The following is a 19,856-nucleotide window of genomic DNA, read 5'->3' as shown; positions in this document are numbered from 1 at the left end:
TTCTGCCCACTGACCTCCACTACTGTCTCTCTGGAACCCAGTCTTTACCCCTTACTATAACATCATCTCCTCAATAAATTCGACCCAGTAATCACATGACCTAAGCCAAAAACAACAACAAAAAAAACAAACAAAAACCAAAAACAAAATCAAACAATAGGGCTGACTGCATGGGGTTCACATTTACTGGATGATAACAGAATTGTTGCACCCCATCCCACCTCCCAACACCTGCACTTAACCCTTAACATGTATTATGATATATTAGTGTTACAATTTATTGCAGAATTTAAATTTAACTTGAATTCTTAATGTTTCTAAATTGTCCATGATATTTGAATAAATATCACCTTATGTGCAGTAGCATTAATGTATGTTTTAAAGGTCTATACAGAGGGAAAAGTATGGGAAGTCCATAAAGAATAAAACATGGTGAATATATTAGTATTTTCCTATTTTGATTTTTAAAATTTTATATCAGCCAATGCATTTTAGTCATTGTGCTTTATATACATATATAAACACCTATATATGCATGTATTTGCAGTTCAGCTTTTATATGAAATCCAGTTTTTTCTTTGTAGTTTTGAAAGTGTTTTTTGTAATTTTGAAAGTTTTAATGTGTCAGTGAGAATTATTATACACATTACATCTTTAAGTTTCCATTCTTATTATCAGTTTAATTGTATCCAAATTATATATCACTTTCTGGTTTCTCTTTGGTCTTTTCTGTAGCAAACTAGATAATTTTTAAGCCCTAAATTTCATTTGTACCACTATAATAATTTTTAAAGATATTTTGCTATTTTATTCACATACCATTTATTTTTCAAATTTTCAATGGCAGCTTTTATCGTGGAAAATACACATCATTTCCATGTAGGAAATGTAGGAAATATTAGACAAAAGGAGACACTTAGAAATTATTTTAGGTGAAGAGTAGATACCCAGAGGGCTAACTTTTAAGTTAATTAGAAGGTAAGAGGCAAATTACAATCAATGCACCAGACCCTACAATGCTAAGTCATTCCCACATCCATGATGGTTTTCAGTGAATAGAAAATATTTCCTTTCTGTGATTTCTCCCAAAGATCTTTCAGTGCGTGTATCACAGATAGCATACCTATCTGTATGGAATAGGGAAATTCCTCTATTTGTATATTTTAAAAATACGTCTATATTTTTTTAAGGCTGAAATGTGTGGGACAGGTCTCAAATAGGCAAGACTTGATAGATAAATACCCATAGGAGGCTATTACAGTAGGCCAAATCAGATTTGATTTATACCAAAGTGATAGTAGTGGAGATGAACACGAAAGAGTCCAGACATATTTAAGTAGATAAAATTGACATGATTTGGGAGGGTGAGGAAGAGAATGTTTTCAAGGAGGACAAGCAATATAGTGTAGTGGCTGAGGTTATGAATTGTAAAACATGACTACACGGCTTTAAAATCCAAGTGTGCCATTTTCAGACTATGTGACCTTGGGCGAGCCACTTAACTTTATCTCATGTCTTCATGTGTTGTAAGAATAAAGTGGATTAAGTTGTTTATTTAATTTTGACTTAGAACGGTGTTTATTGTACACTAAGCACACTATAAGTATTTGTAATTATAATGATGATGATACTACCAGATTAATTAGGTGATCCTGAAGAAGAACTACATTTGAGGAAGGAAATGGTGAGTTTGGTTTTGAACATTTTGGGATTGAGGTTTTATTTAAGACATTCAAATTATGTTAAACAGTTAATTGGGTATGTAGGTCTAAAAGGAGAAGTCTGGGCTGAAGAACAGAATTGATGGTCTGGTGTATCTATATTCATTAAACCAGTGAAAATATATGAGATTTCCTAAGGATAAACATTGCAGTGAAAAGAGACAGGTGCCCATGACATAGTTTTCAAGAAATTCCAGTTTTAAGGAAAGATGAGGGAAAATGAACTGACAAAGGAGACAGAGAAACAAGCAGAGATGTAGGAGAAAACCCAGAAGAGTGAGATACCACAGAAGCCCTAAGAAGAGTTTTCAAGCGGGAAGAAGCGATTAACTCTTTCAGGTCCTGTTGAGAGGTCTACAAAACTGAGACTGAAAAGTATCCGTTGAGTTTAGTAATGTGGAGGCTATTGATAATCACAGCAAGCACACTTGGGGTGGACTGAAGAGATGGAAGCCAGATTGGCGTGAGTAAGAATGCAGTCAGTGGATGTAGACAGCTCTTTTGAGTAGTTCGGCTGTGAAAATGAAAGTGAGGTAGGGCAGTGGTTTGATCGAGAAGAAGGTTAAGAAGGCCGCCTTTTTCTCTTTTGTAAAGATGACTTGAAAATGATTAAATGTTGGTGACACAGAAGACAAATAGAAGAGGACCACATGATGTGTAAACTATTTTCTGTTGAACAGAATTCAGGCACAGGAGCCAAGTATCGAACAAAGAAGGACCACATGATGTGTAAACTTATGTGCTTGTGTATTGCTTACTCTTCCACCATCGGTGGACTGACAACGATCACTGGTACTTCCACCAACCTGATCTTCGCTGAGCATTTCAATATGTAAGTAAAAGTTTTGAACTGTCGATTTGATAAAGAGACAGCATGCAACTTATGAAGGTGAGTCTTAACTGATTCAGAGAATTCAGGAACAGTGATTGCTATCCTGAGTTAACTCTCCTTCGTTTTTGTTTTTTTTTAATGTTTATTTATTTGTTTGACAAAGAGAGAGCACGCACACAACAGGGGAGGACCAGAGAGAGAAAGGAAAAAAGAGAATCCCAAGTGGACTCTGTGCTGTTAGCACTGAGCCCGATGTGGAGCTTGACCCCACGAACTGTGAGATCATTCCCTGAGCCAAAATCAAGAGTCAGACACTTAACTGACTGAGCCACCCAGGTGCCCCTACTCTCCTTTGTTTTTTATCAGGACATCAGGACATCTGCCCTTCTACTAAGAGTTAAATATGTAGGGCATAGTGAATCAGTAGGTGCTCACAGATTCCCCAAGCAAGCTCAGAAGAGATAACTCCTGGCTAACCATTCTAGCCAAATGGGGAAAACATTTATCATTACAAATAATACTGCAAATGATAGTTAACAAAAGCGAATAGGGATTATTTGCAGAGGAAAATTTTTGTCGGGCTTGGGAACTAGCATTTGAACTTGAAAGATGAGTGGTGAGCAAAGGTGCTAATTACAGAAGTCTTACCTAGAATTCAAAAATAGTTGAAGGATTGGGCAATTGCAAGAAATGTCAGTAATAAAGTATTCTAAGGACAGATTCATGACTCTAAATATAAGTCTGCAACTGTGATGTTAATCCATTGCAGAACATGGGGAATATGTGAGTAGAGTCAGATAACTTGGATGCAAAATTCCACAATTATCAGGGGTGTCGAGGTGGCTCAGTCAGTTACGTGTCAGACACTTGATTTCGGCTCGGGTCATGATCTCATGTGAGATCAAGCTCCACGTTGGGCTCTGCGCTGACAGCATGGGATGTGCTTGGTATTCTCTCTCTCTGCCTCTACCCATGCTGGTGCATGCTCTCTTGTCTGTCTTTCTCTAAATAAATAAATAAACTTTTTTTAAAATTCCACAATCTGGGGCACTTGGGTGGCTCAATCGGTTAAGCGTCCAACTTCAGCTCAGGTCATGATCTAGCGGCTTGTGAGTTCGAGCCCTGCATCGGGCTCTGTGCTGACAGCTCAGAGTATGGAACCTGCTTCAGATTCTCTGTCTCCCCCTCTCTCTGCTCCTCCTCCACTCACACTCTGTCTCTCTCTCTCTCTCTCTCTCTCTCTCTCTCTCTCTCAAAAATAAATAAACAATAAAAAAAATTTTTAATTCCACAATTTTCAGTCACTTACTTTATGAATTTGAAGAATAAAAAGTGCATTACTCTCCCCAAGACTTAATTTTACCTATCGAAAATAGTCACAGTTCAGATGATTATTGTGAGAATTAAATGAATTAAACTATGTAAAAATACTTGACAGTATTTGTAAGAGCTATTATAAGAACTATTGAAAAATAGTTTGAAAGTCCATGCTTTTATGTGAGGCCTCAAACTGCTTCTACACCCAAGGTATATTTTCAAGTACTAATAGGACAGATAACTGTCAGAGTTCCAGCAAGTTGGGCAGCATTAAGGATGCTCTGGGAAAGGATTTAGCTCTTTTCACAGGAAAATTCAGGTTCAGAATCAGGAAAATTACATACTTCAAAGCAGATTCACAGATTTTATAAACTTTCTGAAATTATTTGCAAAATGTTGTACATGCATAGCTTTTCCAAGAAATCCAAGATTCAAGAAAATGTCACAGTCCATTCTAAAAAGAACAAGAACTTGTGTGCAAAGAACAGTGGCAGGGCGGTTTAGGACAGGCTACCACAGACCTCCATGTGTATTTATTGTTTCTCTGATTACACATGCATCATGTATACTCCCAACGGCCATCTTAGAAACAAACTTCTAAAAGGCATTTGGTTTATAAGTGGGAGACTTCTTTAATTCGCCATCTCAGAAAGGACTTACCCAATGTATCCCCTAATTTAAGACAGGAAATGTACTTGATGTCTTTCTGAAAATTAGACTACTGTCCTTTCTCATTAATTCCCCAAGAAGGTTCCACATAATAGTCTTCTCTGTAAATCTCTTTTTCTAAAAATTTAGACCAGAATTTTATTATTTTATTCTTGGTGGTAGAGAACTGCTAGCCTCTACCATTCCCATGAAATTGATGGTGTTAAAGTAAAGTAATCTATGCTGAATTTGCCATTGGTCTGTAGTCTTGCACAATGTATCAACCAAATTTTCTTTTACTTAACTGTTCCCTTGTCATTTGCAATGACAGATTGAGAGCATTGTAGCACTTTGAGCAAAATGTTTCAGTAACTATTTTCCCTAATTATCTAATCTTCTAATTCTCCTAGTCATGGGAATTTGGCCAAAGATTCTTTAAATTTAGAAAATGCTTAACATGTACTTTGAAATTTGGCGACGTTTTGTCTTCAAAAGTTTACTTTAACATTAGGAATTATACACAAAAAGAAAGAAACTCAGAGTACCCCTTCTTGATAGAAAATACTAGAATAGAGGGGAAAAACAACCTTATGTGAAAAAATATAATTGATATTATTAAACAAACTAGATATTTAACTTTTTCTTAAGTATTGGCCCTAAAAGACAACAGCATCTCAAAGCAACAATGGAATGAAATGCATTCACTTTCTTTAGGAAAAGTTCCAGAAACTTAAAACTACAGGGGAAAAAAAAGGATTTATATTCTTTGCCCAGATCTTTGGAAACAGACAGAAATTGCCCTTTATTTTCAAATCCACTACAATAATGCCACCTTTATCCTCTTGACACCGCTTGCCATCTTTTTTAAAGCAATACCAACAGTGATTTTGTGCAATTTAATTTTGGATCTCGCCCAGCTCCAAAGGTGCATGAATCCTAAGAATCCATGATTTCCTACCATTTACTTCTAGAGAAAGGTGCCATCTTACAAACAATGGGAAGAGGAGAATGGATAACACATTTCAAAGCCTTTATCCATCTCTCCATCTATCACTTATAGATACAAAATATATTTATATGTATTTTATATATTCATATAAATATATTTATAAGTATATTTATATATACATATATATAGTGTCTTTTATTCTCTTCTTTGCACAAAGAATGGAAGAACAATGAATTCTGAGAAAGCTAAATTTCATTCAGTGCAAATAAAACAAACCTTTATTCCTTCACTCTTCAGTCAACAAACATTAGTTGAGGACTGACAATGTGCAAGGCACTGTTTTGAATTCTTCTGGAGAATGCAAAAAATAAAACTTGTCAGGAAACTTCGAAATTCCATCTGGTTTTCTAGACAAAACATGCATATGTGAAAACCTTTAAAATTTTTAAAACATAATAACATTTGGTTTTGACATATAGGAGAGAAGTTAGGTGACATGTATTGAATTCGTGTCAGAAATTTTACATACGTTTTAGTGCACACATACTCTATATATCCTTGCTGTGAAGGTGGCATATACTGGGGAGTAAAGCATAGGCTCTAGACTTAAAATGTCTGTGTTGAAATCCCAGTTCTTCCATTTACAAACGAGGTGATCTTGGACAGATTACTCTCTTTAAGCTTGTTACCTTCCCAGAGAAATGGGGATGATAATAAGGTCTCTCTCTTAGAGAGTTGTTTAGAGTTTTACAATAAATAAATAAATAACACTTTAAAAAGTGCCTAGCACAGAGCATATGCTCTGTAAATGTTTGTTATTATTACTAGAGTCAAGAAAGTGGATGTTTGTATAGCAGACTGAGGTCCAAACCAAGATCATTCAAACCCCCGTCTGTCTCCCTAAACAATTACCTCCCTAGAAACATAATTGAACGTTCACTCTAACAGAGGAGTGTAGCTGTGTACACGGCCAGGATCACTAGAGAAAACTTGTCTATACAGCATGACCCAATCTTAAAAGAGGTAAATAGCATGTTTATGAAGAAAATGAATGCAAATAATTCATAAAACCAAAACACAAAAAGTTTGTAATCATGTTTTTAGGGAGGCAGTGAAATAATCCGTGTATTTTTTGGCACTGTTTAGAACAGCAATGTGCAGATTGATTGGCATTCTAAGAGTCTGAGGATAGAAGACCAATTAGGATTCTATTACCAAAGTGCTAACAGACGATAAGGGCAAAACTAAGCTAGTTGTGAAGTGATAGGATTTAGACTCAGGACACTGTATGTACAGACAGGAAGAGTGAGTAATTAGGTGTGAGGATTTATGGGCAAGGAGGGGTTAGGGCAACTCTGGGAATTTTTGCCAATATGGATAAGTAGGTAGTGATGCCATGAATTTCTCGGTTCATTGGAGAAATTAATAAATTTGATTTTAGATGTATTAACATGGCCTGCTAAGACCCTGTCCACAAGATTTTCAGTAGTCATTTGCAAACGCATCGTTGAAGTTAGTTTAAAATCTGAGGGCTGGCGCATCTGGGTGGTTCAGTCGGTTGAGTGTCTGATTTTGGCTCAGGTCAGGATCTCCTGGTTCGTGGGTTCGAGCCTCGCTTCGGGCCTGCTTCAGATTCTGTGTCTCCCTGTCTCTGTTCCTCTCCCCTGCTTGCACTCTGTCTCTCTCTCTTACTCAAAAATAAATAAACATTAAAAAAAATTTTAATTTGAGGGACATATATACATACATACACACACACACACATACACACATGTATACACACACACACACATACACACACACACACACACACACACAGAAATTAAAATCTTGGATGTAGAAATGGTTACAAAGGGAGAAAAAAGTTAAAAGAATCAAGACATGGATAGACTCTTGAGTAGTGTTGAAAAAAAAGATGAGAAAATTTTATCAGAGTAGGTGGAGAACCAGGAGCATGTGGTGTTTTGAAAGCCAAATAAGACCATTTTCAAAGTGGAGGATGACTCAGGAACCAGCAGTGTGGTAGAAGGGTCAAGGAGGAGGATGGCTAAGAAAAGGCTTGATTCTTATCAGTGTCCCCCAAGAAGACACATGGGAGGGAGGACCAAATTTAGACTGCAGAGAGTTAAGATGTGAGTAAATAGTGGGGAGGGGAAAGCAGCTAACTTAAATGGTTCTTTCAAGTTTGACAAAGCAAAGAAAAAAAGAACAAGCATGGTGTGACCAGAGGTAGAGAGTTCTCTTGGAACAAGGGAGATGTCAGTTTTGTTTTACACTCAGGAGAAGGAAACTGTAAAAGAGATGTGTGACATTTTGAAAAAGAGAGAGGAGGAGATTGATTGGCCAAGAGTCAGGTAGAAGCAGAATGGAATTAGAAACAAGAGTCGAAATGTTAGTCTTGGAAAAGAAGTACACATCCTCTTGAGTAATAATGAGGGTAAGAAGAGAAAAAGTGAAGACAGAGGAATTTCAGAGCATGTGTACAGTTCCCTCCTTTCACAGATGAGGAAACTGAGGCTCAGAGACTTTAAGCAATTGATGATCACTAGTCAATGGAGGAACAGCCAGATGAAGACAGATGGCCCAAGGCCTAGTGCTCTTTCTATTCTGCAGTCTCACTGCCTCACAGACCATATTATGTGAGGGTGCCAAGATGGCAAAATTCTAAAAACACAAGTTTGCTGCCAGTAGCAAGAAAAACTACATCAGTCTTCACATTCATGGGTGGCGTTTTCTTTTTTTTTTAATGTAAGCATGCAAACATAGCAAGTGGCATTTGAAATAGTTGCAAAGCTAAGTGTGTGGCTAGTTAGACTGAACCATTCCCTTGTTGTCATGAGCTGATGTATAGCTTGGGAGGTGATTTTCAGAATAATACTAACCAGATGAAGCTAATTCCCTAACTCAACTATAAAGTGTGCCATTTTTTGGCATTCTTAATCTGAATCTAGCACCAGTGGTACCTAAATTCTGGCTCCTCTGTGATTAATTCACCATTATCCTTAACTAATCCTTGGAATAGAGCGTTTTGGAAATATTCTTTCGTCTTCCTACTTCCTGTTACTACCTTACAGGTTTGTGAGATTTTTATTAGCTTCTCTGTTAGGTAAATCCTGGTTGATCAGCATTCTCTGCCTGACCCTCATTCCATTCTGCTCCACTGACAATACTTCCAGTCATCACCCAATCTCCTCATTCCCTGACAATTATTGTTAATATCTACCACCTTGTAATTAACCCATTTCCTCCTACTCCGGTTCTTAAAAGGCCTGCCAACTGTGTCAATTTCTTTCTCTACTTGTGTGGATGCTCTTTCATCTGAAACTCGTTCAGTTACTCCTATACCACCATTCCCATCTCCTCTGATCATAAACTGTATTCACATCTCTATAAGCGTGTCTCATCTACATTTATGCATAACCATCACCCCTGATGATTTTCAGACTTATAGAGTCTGAATGAATCATTGTCTTATTCTTTTAGCACACAAGGGGCACAGGTAGATGATCGATAATCATCAGCTGAGATGAACTCTACCAAGATATAAATGAAGTGCTTATTGTTCTTGGGAATCATCTCAATAACTAAATAATTTTTTGATATTAAAATTATGCTACTGAGGGAAATATTATTAGAGGCAATTACTGCTGTCATAGCAAACTAGTTTTGATGCATCGATATTATTTAACAAATAGAACAGCTATTAGTTAAACCCAAAACGCAAATCTACCAGATTAAAATGGAAGTAAAATTTCATAACTTGTTGATTATCAAAGAATATTATTCAGCTTGTGGGTGGCAGCTGTGTAATATGTGGGTGTACAAAGAGCATGGAAGGAACTTTTATTGTGAACAATTAGCACAGTCGTTGTTACTAATTACATATTAAATTATAACTACTGTGGTTCACAAACTAAGAAATTGTAAAATAAATGTGTTTATAGGTCCCCTAAATTCAAATGTGTTTATTGGTACCCACCTTCCTAACCTTTCTTGTTGGCTAATTATAGAGGGAGAAGGTAAACCAGTTACCTAACAATAGCTACCTTCAGAAGTTACCATGATTTTTTCCTGGAGAATTGAGCAATTATATTTCTCAGAAATAAGTTCTCTGGCAAGTACCATAGAAGAAATTTGGGTATTGCAGAGTTTGCACTCAGACCTTGGCTCAGATTGCAGTCTTGCCATATATTAGCTTAACTTCTGTGAACATCATCAGTTTCTTCCTCTGTATAATGGGGGTGATACTAGAACTTATTACTATGAGGATTAAGTGGGATAATGCATGCTTGGCTCTTAGCAAGAGGGCCTGGCACATAGGAAATTGCCAATAATGCTAGCAGTTGATGCTGTTTACTTTACTTTTGCTATTCCTATTAGAAATATAAGCTTGGTTCCTGAATAACAAGTAGTTAATATTTGAAAAGAAATGTCTGCAAATATACCAATACAGAACTGAAAAGTGGCTTTGACTCAAATAATCAAAGCAGTCATTAATCAAAAGGACTATAATCAGCATGGACACAGCGTATAGTGCTCTAAAGGCCAAAATTTGTTTCAAGGCTGTAAATTTCCACAAGTACATCCATTCTTTTGAGACAATTTCTGTGTATTTCATTAGAATTAATGCTATTCATCATTCTGTAGTTGGGCATGAGAACTGCAACAACAACACTATCTTCCTGAGTTTCAACAATGATGGGCACACAGGCTTCAGGGCAAAGCACATCTCTGCTATGGTGAAATCATTTCTATGGTGTTCTAAAATGTCCTTAGACATAAAGTTTGTGCCCTGGCTTACGGATATCTTGCAGTATATATGGAGCTTTCTATTTTCACCTGGGGACTGGAGTTGAGGACACTATGCCTTAATGAAAAGACAGTGTATTTTAAACCCCCCTTCTGGGTTGAAAATTCTGCTTGACTGTACAATCTGTGACCTTGAACAATCCATTTAACCTTATGAGACGTAGTGTCTTCCTGTGTAAAATGGATATATAATGCTTTCCTCACAGGATTTGTGTTAGAATGAAATGTGCTTAGCTCATCTGCTCATTCCTAAACCTCTGCCTGACCTCTAGATGCCCCAGGGTGCGTTCCCTCTTCCTTTTATCTCCATTTACTCCTGAAATTATCGCGCCCATTTCTGTGGTTTACAATATCACCTGTATGTTGGCAACGACCTCTTTTCTATCTCTAACCGCCCGCTGCTCTCATTTTCAGACTCATCTATCTAACTGCCCATCCAACATGACCACTTGGAAAACTAAGGGACGTCTTTGATTAACATGCCCACAGCAGCATTTTTGACCCTCCATTCCCTTACCCATCTGCCAACCTGTTCTCTCCTCAGACTTCATTTCAATAAACGGCACCTCTTCCTCATTCCTCCGCATTTTGTCCCAAATATGTTTAAAATCAATTGTCTTCTCATCTTCACTGCTACCAATCTGACTTCAGCTAAAATCTACTCTATTTCCCATTCTACCCTACTCCTCTGCCAAACTTCTTTTGTCTTCTAATAAATTTCCCTGTGTATTTGGTTTATATTGCTACTTTACACATTACCATTAACTTAACCGGCCTAAAACTGCATGAATTTGTGACCTCATAATTTCTGTGGGTCAGGAGTCTAGGCACAGGTTAGCTGAGAACCTTGCTTAGGATCTCACCAGGCTAAAAATCAAGGTGACAGCTGGAACTCTAATCTCCACAAAAGGTTAGAGCCCTATTCCAAGATCATTCAGGTTACTGGCCTGAACTGAGTTCCCTGTGGTTGAATTACTGACGTGCCCATTTTATTGCTAAGTTTTGGCGTGAGGTCACTCTCAACTTCTAGAGCTACCTCTAGGTCCTTGACACATGGCCCCTTCCTCTGGCAATAGGAAAGCTTACTTCTTTAGGCCAGCAGGAAAGGTTCTCTTTTTTTTTTAATTTTTTTTTCCAACGTTTATTTATTTTTGGGACAGAGAGAGACAAAGCATGAACGGGGGAGGGGCAGAGAGAGAGGGAGACACAGAATCGGAAACAAGCTCCAGGCTCTGAGCCATCAGCCCAGAGCCAGACGCGGGGCTCGAACTCCCGGACCACGAGATCGTGACCTGGCTGAAGTCGGACGCTTAACCGACTGCGCCACCCAGGCGCCCCGGAAAGGTTCTCTTTTAAGGGTTCACCTGATTAAGTCAGATCCACCCAAGATAATCTCCCTTTTGATTAACTCAAAAATTAATGGGGACCTTGATTACCACTGCAAAATCCCTTCACTTTTTCCATAAAAGAACCTAATCACAGGAATGAAATCCCACCTTATATGCAAGTTCTTCCCACACAGAAGAGAGAAGATTATACAAAACATGTATACCAGGCACAGAAATCTTGTGGGTCATTTTGGAGTTCTGCCTACTACAACTTGGCTTCCACTCTTGTTGCCTTCAATCCTGAGGATCCATCTAACCAACGTGCTTTATGTAAATAACAAATTTACATAGACTTTAAGTTAGATCATGTCACTAACTTATTTATTATGTTCCAATTACTCCTGATTACGTTTGTGCTAAAATTCAAATTCCTTCTGATGGCCTACAAGGTGTTACTTGATCTGATTGCTGTTGGCTACTTCTTGGGCTTTATTTCATGCCACTAACTTTAGCTCACTACCCACAGCCACACTGGCCTTCTGATCCTCAAACATTCTGCACTCATTCCTACCTCAGGGCCTTTGTACTTGCTATTTCCTCTGGGGGGTGGGGGGCAGGTAACTATTTCCCAGCTATTTACAGGACTGGCTCCTTCTTGCCATTTAGATCTCATTTCAAATATCACCCTCTTTAACCACAGTATGTAAAACTTTTTCCTCTCCCTAGTAATTTTCTATTACATTATTTTGTTTGATTGTTTTCATGCTTACCTATTTACTGTCTGTGCTCCTCATTTCAATGTAAGCTTTATGGAGGCACCTGGGTGGCTCAGTCTGTTAAGCCTCCAACTCGATTTTGTCTCAGGTCAGGATCTCACAGTTGGTGAGATCTAGCCCTGAGTCAGACGGTGCTGACAGTGCAAAGCCTGCTTGGGATTTCCCCTCTCTCCCTCTCTCACTGCTCCTCCCCCACTTTCCCCCCTCTCTCTCTCTCTCTCTCTTTCTCAAAATGAATACATAAACTTAAAAAATGTTTAAAAAATGTAAACTTTATGAAAGGCTATCTTACATCCATCTAATTCACCACTATATCCCCAATATTTAGAAGAGTGCCTGGTACATGGTAGATACTCAAAGTGTTGGGTAAAAGTAATTCATTCTATCAGAATAAATTGTACTTAACATAGTTCATGATATTTATTTTAGGCAGATACTTGCAGTCACTTCACTTTACAGGGCATGAGGAAGTGGGAAAAGAAAAAGTGAAAAACTAATCCTTCACAGTATGCCATTCATTCCATTATCACTTAAAGTATTCACTGGAAATATAAGTATAAAGGTTATGATCATGGAGGCCACTGTCCTGTGTGGTGTTCACTTCCTTAATACTAAAGAAAAAAAGCAAAAAGAAAACAGAATTTAGCTTTTTCAGGCTTTCATTTACTAAATGAACTACCTCCCTCCAGGCAAAAATTCTAAAAAGGCCCTCGTCAATTAAACAAATTTTATTTAAAAAAATTTTTTTATACATTTATTTACCTTTTTTTTTAATATATGAAATTTATTGTCAAATTGGTTTCCATACAACACCCAGTGCTCATCCCAACAGGTGCCCTCCTCGATACCCATCGCCCACCCTCCCCTCCCTCCCACCCCCCATCAACCCTCAGTTTGTTCTCAGTTTTTAACAGTCTCTTATGCTTTGGCTCTCTCCCACTCTAACCTCTTTTTTCCTTCCCCTCCCCCATGGGTTTCTGTTAAGTTTCTCAGGATCCACATAAGAGTGAAAACATAGGGTATCTGTCTTTCTCTGTATGGCTTATTTCACTTAGCATCACACTCTCCAGTTCCATCCACGTTGCTACAAAGGGCCATATTTCATTCTTTCTCATTGCCACGTAGTACTCCATTGTGTATATAAACCACAATTTCTTTATCCATTCATCAGTTGATGGACATTTAGGCTCTTTCCACAATTTGGCTATTGTTGAGAGTGCTGCTATAAACATTGGTGTACAAGTGCCCCTATGCATCAGTACTCCTGTTTCCCTTGGGTAAATTCCTAGCAGTGCTATTGCTGGGTCATAGGGTAGGTCTATTTTTAATTTTCTGAGGAACCTCCACACTGTTTTCCAGAGGAGCTGCACCAGTCTGCATTCCCACCAACAGTGCAAGAGGGTTCCCGTTTCTCCACATCCTCGCCAGCATCTACAGTCTCCTGATATGTTCATTTTGGCCACTCTGACTGGCATGAGGTGATATCTGAGTGTGGTTTTGATTTGTAGTTCCCTGATGAGGAGCGATGTTGAGCATCTTTTCATGTGCCTGTTGGCCATCCAGATATCTTCTTTAGAGAAGTGTCTATTCATGTTTTCTGCCCATTTCTTTCCTGGATTATTTGTTTTTCGGGTGTGGAGTTTGGTGAGCTCTTTATAGATTTTGGATACTAGCTCTTTGTCCGATATGTCATTTGCAAATATCTTTTCCCATTCCGTTGGTTGCCTTTTAGTTTTGTTGATTGTTTCCTTTGCTGTGCAGAAGCTTTTTATCTTCATGTGGTCCAATAGTTCATTTTTCCTTTTGATAGGGAGAGACAGAGCACAAGTGGGGGAGGGGCAGAGAGAGACGGAGACACAGAATCCAAAGCAGGCTCCAGGCTCTGAGCTGTCAGCACAGAGCCGGACAAGGGCTCAAACTCACAAACCGTGAGATCATGACCTGAGCCGAAGTCAGATGCTTACCCTACTGAGCCACCCAGGCGCCCCCAGTTAAATTTTAGAGGACTGAGTAAGGAGAACAATATAGCCTGATTTCAAAGTATGAGCTACAGACGGTGAGAGATGAAATGGGGTTTGGGGTGCTGGTTTGAACCTAATTCTGGCAGCATTTCTAAATGCCTTTAGGCTGAACAGAATAGCATAAGCCATCAACCTGTAACCCAAGTCTAATAAACTGATGAGAAATAAGAATAAGCCTTTTCGTCCTTATTGAATTTTCCAACTGAAGACAGCAAACATTTTTAGCAATTCTTAGTAGAAGCTCATGGACATGATATAGCATTTTTCCATTCATCAATTCTCTGTATTCTGTAGCATTTCTTACTTACCCTTGGTCATTTCTAATTGCATAAATGTGTAAGCTAAGCTTTGGATCTCTTCATGATAGATAATGATCATCCCAACTTGCTCCTGATAAATCTAGGATGTAGAGCAATTTTTTTATAACCTCAAAGTAATGGTAGAAAACACTGGAAATCTAGAGTTTTAAAAACCCATTCTTTTTTTTTTTTTTAAGTCTTTGCATTACTTAGCAACCATCTTAAAATAGAGGAGACACTTTATAAAATAGAAAAATGTGGCTTATGTTGATGGCTATAGTGTGAAACATTTCATTTATTTACATGACCTTTTTTAAATGGAAAAATACAAAGCGTGATTTAAATAGAACAAGAATATAAAAGTCTATCATTTCTATAAAGTTCTCTATATTTTATCATTTCAAAAATAATAAAAATAGGTTAACAGTGTCTTTATTGCTTCTGTGTGTTTTCTGTACTTTCCAAAGTTCCAAAGTCACTGTGTCAAGAAAAAAAGCAAAGAAACTATTTCTCAAATTTCCTGTTTTTCCCTCCTCTGTCATAAAATAGATAACTATGTGAGAATTAACTTGGAATTTATACTACATTTTTGAAGAATAAATGTGAGGTTACCAAAGAAACTGTGCTTGTCTCTGACTCCTCCCCTCCCCCAACTTTTTTTATTATTGTTTTGTGTTTATGTGGATTGAAAAGCTGAAAATAACTAGGAGAAATAAAGGAAGAGCTCATGTTTTCCGCAGAACTTTTAGTCATTTTTATCTGGTCCAGATTTATTCTGTTTGGCTGAGCCCTAAAGCACTGTCTAATTCTAAGAAGGGCCTGGCAAGATGGTTGTAGTTTCTTCAGGGCAGACAGAAGAGAGGGGAAACGGCTATAGAAGACAATATGGATGGATCAGAGTCCCTTCCTAAGTGCCTGGGATGCCAGCTACCAATTTAGGTTCCATGAAGTTAATTTTCATCTGTTCCCAAGTCTGTTTGTCTTTCCTCGCTCACATACCGATGATTCGAGTGCTGAGAACCAGGCACATATACCCATGCATACCCATTTCTTGTGCATTTAGTGAGTGTGGACACTGTGCCAGCTTTCCCAAGCACTTCCTTACACATTGAACAAAGGGAACAAAAATCATAACATACCCACCCTTGCTTGTGAGGGAAGCAGCAATAATCACACAGTTACAGATTCAGGACAAGAGGTAAGAGGTAAAACCAACTGCCGTACTTAATGATGAGAAGGTTCCACACCTTCCCTCTTGACTGGGAGCATGGCAAAGACGTGAGGTGTTGCTTCCCAGAGGACCATCAGAAAGGATTCCCTTTACACTCCCGTGAACACTTTTCTGTCTTTTCACACAGGCGTTACCCTGAATGTCGTTGCATTAACTTTGGATCCTGGTTTATGCTTTCCTTCCCGGCAGCTATTATTATTCTATTCTTGTCCTGGATCTGGCTTCAGTGGCTTTTCCTAGGATTCAAGTAAGTAAATATTCCATGTTGATCGGATAACTAAAGGTGTCTCGGTTCCCAGTTCTCAGCTGCTCACCCAGTGCCCTTTCGCCCGTTTCGTGCACACGGAGTCTCTGCATTTCTCTTCCTTACAAAACTGATGCACACGAGCACATATTTTAAGGATAAGCTAAAACATTATCTAAACAGTGTTGGCTGTGGAGGAGAGTTTGTAAAAAGCAAATCTATCTTGGTCTCCTTTGAATCCTAAGCTAATAATTTATTAATCAGCTGGAAGGGCATAAAGAACTTGTGGTAAGGACCCAGTCCAGCTTGTTAAAGTGGAATTTCAAGAAGTTTTGTCCCTCCTTTTTGTTTAATGTGGGGATTTCCTCTGGTTACCTAGTCACTTTAAACTATAGCATGCAATATTCCTGCTTCATCTTGGCACCAAAATTAGTACATCCTTGAAAAAATCACATAAAGCCGTGAGAGTGTGCCCTGTGGAAAGAATGTTAGATTAGGAATCAGGAGACCAGGGATAAAGACTGTGGCTTCTCACAGTCCAGATGAGTGATCTTTCTCAGTCTCCATGTTTTCAACTGTAAAATGATGGAGTTTCATTGGATTATCAGTAAGATCACTTCCAACACTGCAATTCTAACACATATGGGTCCAAGGTGAACACCTAGAAGTCAAGGTGAGAAACACTGATCAAGAAAGAGCCACTAAAATGTCAAATACATGTATTCAAGGAAAATTTGCCAATAATGCCTTGGCTGGACTGAAGCTGGTAGTTCATAAGTACCAATGAGTTACAATACTTAAATGACAGCCAGCGTTTAAAATTATGAAGGACTCCACGGCAAAATCTAAATATATATATTTATATTTATATTTATATATAACAGTACTCCACAAAGAAAGGGGAAATGGCTATAAATCAAACCCTGAGAATTTTTTTCCTGAAAAAACAAAACAATTGAAATTCATCTTTATCGGCTATTTAAATAATCTTAAGGACCTATGAACAAAACAACGTGTTATCTCCTAAGCAGGTGAGACTGAAGTCAGCTATCTGTGCTTCCTTTGAAAAGCAAAGCACTGTGTCCATGTGGTGGTCCGTGCCCATGCCCAAATTTTCCAAGTCTCGTCACCTAAGGACTCATATTCTTCCCTCTCCATTTCCTCTTCCTGATTTTTCTCCAGAACTGCCACAGTTTTGTTAGCAGTGGGAAGATGATACTGATGATTTAAAAAACAAAAAACCAAACAACAACAACAAAAAAAACTGTTTGTCCAGATTGTGGGAGCAGCGTGTGGCAGTTCTCCTGCTGAAGCAAATGTGTGGAATGTCACTGACTTCAGCAGGTGGGCATCAGTGGGGAGAAGCCAGCTGCATACTAAATGCCCCTTCCTGGAAATCCAAGCCTCTGGGGGTCTATTCAGTTGCACAGGTAGCAATTCAAGATGCAAAGGACAGGAATCCCAACTAAGGGAGAAAGCACCCGGTCACAGACCCATAGTTGTTTCCTTCTTTGTTGCTACATATAATGACTTTATAAAAAAATGTATGCAACCATTGTCATTATTATGGAATGGCCTACCCTGTATAAAGGAGAAATTAAGAAAATAAAGGGCAGATGTATTGAAAGGCGTTCTCAGTGAGGACAAAAATCCTGTGAAGTGCATACATTAGGCAAAAGTCCATAAATCATGACCGGTGACATGTTTAAGCAGTCCCGTTGCTGTCCGCTATCGGTTAGACATTACACAACTTCACACTCCGGCCAATTTTTCAGTGTCCATTTCAGTCAGTCGGGGTCTTCACCTCCAAAGGTTTTAGATCAACAAACGGAAATTATCAGCCACTCCCCTGGCAGGCCACCCTACATTCTGGTTAGCGTGTTGGCTGTTAACACAGTTAACTCACCCATTATAAATGATCCCAGCATACTTGGGAAGAGAGGCTCATCTATCAGTGCCGCTGAACTTATTTAAGTGAAGAGGTTGATGCATTGTCATATGCTTCATCAGTTCCTTTGTGAAGGCATTAACCTTCTTTGTAGCAAAGCCAATATGGCGTTGGACTTGACTATTTATAGTCCCCAACCAAAGAGACCAAATACATATACAGTCTACTGGCTGGAAAACATTTTTTAGGGAGACTTGCCTCTTTTTTTAATTCTACCTTTCTGTTCTACAGATGGATCTCAAGGTGGTTCAGGATCAATTTCTTATAATAGTAGTATTTATATTGTGACAAGGGGTAAAATTTCAAGACCAGCACTAGTCAGTAATTTAGTTGAGATTATAAACATTAAATATTATCCTCATTGATCTTAAGGATAACAACATCCATCTCATTATGTTCAGGGGTTGGAATGTGTGCAGGAGAATGATTATGAAAGTGTAGAATGGATGATTTAAGAATTGAGGAAACTCGGGGTGCCTGGGTGGCTCAGTCAGTTAAGCGTCCGACTTTGACTCAGGTCATGATCTCAGGGTCTGTGGGTTTGAGCCCTGCATCTAGCTCTGTGCTTACAGCTCAGAGCCTGGAGCCTGTTTCAGATTCTGTGTCTCCCTCTGTCTCTACCCCTCCCCCACTTGTTCTCTCTCTCTCTTTCTCTCTCTCTCAAAAACAAATAAGCATTAAACAAAATTTTTTAATTAAAAAAAACGAATTGAGGAAACTCGCCTCCTTCAAAGGGAATAATAGTCCAAACAAGTCTGAGTGGCAGAGCTACAGAAATAAATAGATAAATAAATAAAATGTCTCTGTGTGATAGCTGTCTTCACACCGCCTCAGTCTTCCAGCTTCCTCCCTCATATACATCCATGTTCAGCCCAGCAATTTTCCAGAAGAATATGCTTCTGTGCTCGTTCTTCTCCTAAAATTGCTTTCACTGACGTCTGATTGACCTACAAAAAACCATAGATATTTGATATGTACAACGTGTTTGGAGATCAGTGTACACCCATGAACCATCATCAATGTGAAGGCCAAAAACTTTTCCATCACCTCCAGGTTTCCTTTTGTCCCTGCGCTTTTTCTTTTTTTCTCCCTTTTGTGGTAAAAGCACTTAACATAAGATCTGTCCTCTCAGTGAATTTTTAAGTATACAATACAGTATTGTGAATCATAGGCCTTATTTTGTGCAGTAAATCTCTAGAGCTTATTTATTTTTCATAAGGGAAACTTTGTACCCTTTGACTAACACCTCCCCATTGCCCTCTCCTTCCGTTCCCTGGCAAACACCATTTTACTCTCTGCTCTTATGTGTTTGACTATTTTGGATTCTGCATTTCTGTAAGATCATACAGTATTTGTTTTTCTGCATCTGGCTTATTTCACTTAGCAGAATATCCCCGAGTCCATCTGTCTTACTACAAATGGCAGGATTTCCTTCTTTGAGGCTGAATAATATTCCGTTGTATGTATAAGCCACTGTTTCTTTTTTTTAATACCACTTTTACTTTACCTACTTGTTTGTCAGTGGACATCTGAGTTGTTTCCATGTCTTGACCATTGTGAATAATGGTTCAGTGAACATGTGAGTGCAGGTATCTGGTCAAGATCCAGATTTCAATTTCTTTGGATATACACTCAGAAATGCTTTCCCCACTGCACATAATGTAATCTAACTCACCTACTCATAGACCTTCCAAAAGGTAGTCCATAAGAATCTAGCCATTTGCTCATTTGTT

The 19,856-nt window shown here is 38.4% G+C and overlaps 1 protein-coding gene across 2 annotated transcripts in view; it reads left to right on the top strand.

Moving 5' to 3' along the window:
- The window catches only part of SLC13A1 (solute carrier family 13 member 1), a 250,694-nt gene that overhangs the window by 177,691 nt on the left and 53,147 nt on the right, over positions 1-19,856 (top strand). For both annotated transcript variants that reach the window (XM_047849259.1, XM_047849260.1), the window contains exons 8-9: positions 2,402-2,553; positions 16,059-16,178. In XM_047849259.1, the coding sequence (XP_047705215.1) occupies positions 2,402-2,553; positions 16,059-16,178 (272 nt within the window). The remainder of the gene's footprint in view (positions 1-2,401; positions 2,554-16,058; positions 16,179-19,856) is intronic.

This window comes from Prionailurus viverrinus, chromosome A2 (assembly GCF_022837055.1).
Source record: "Prionailurus viverrinus isolate Anna chromosome A2, UM_Priviv_1.0, whole genome shotgun sequence".
Classification (NCBI taxonomy): domain Eukaryota; kingdom Metazoa; phylum Chordata; class Mammalia; order Carnivora; family Felidae; genus Prionailurus; species Prionailurus viverrinus.
This window is presented reverse-complemented; position numbering and strand designations above follow the sequence as displayed.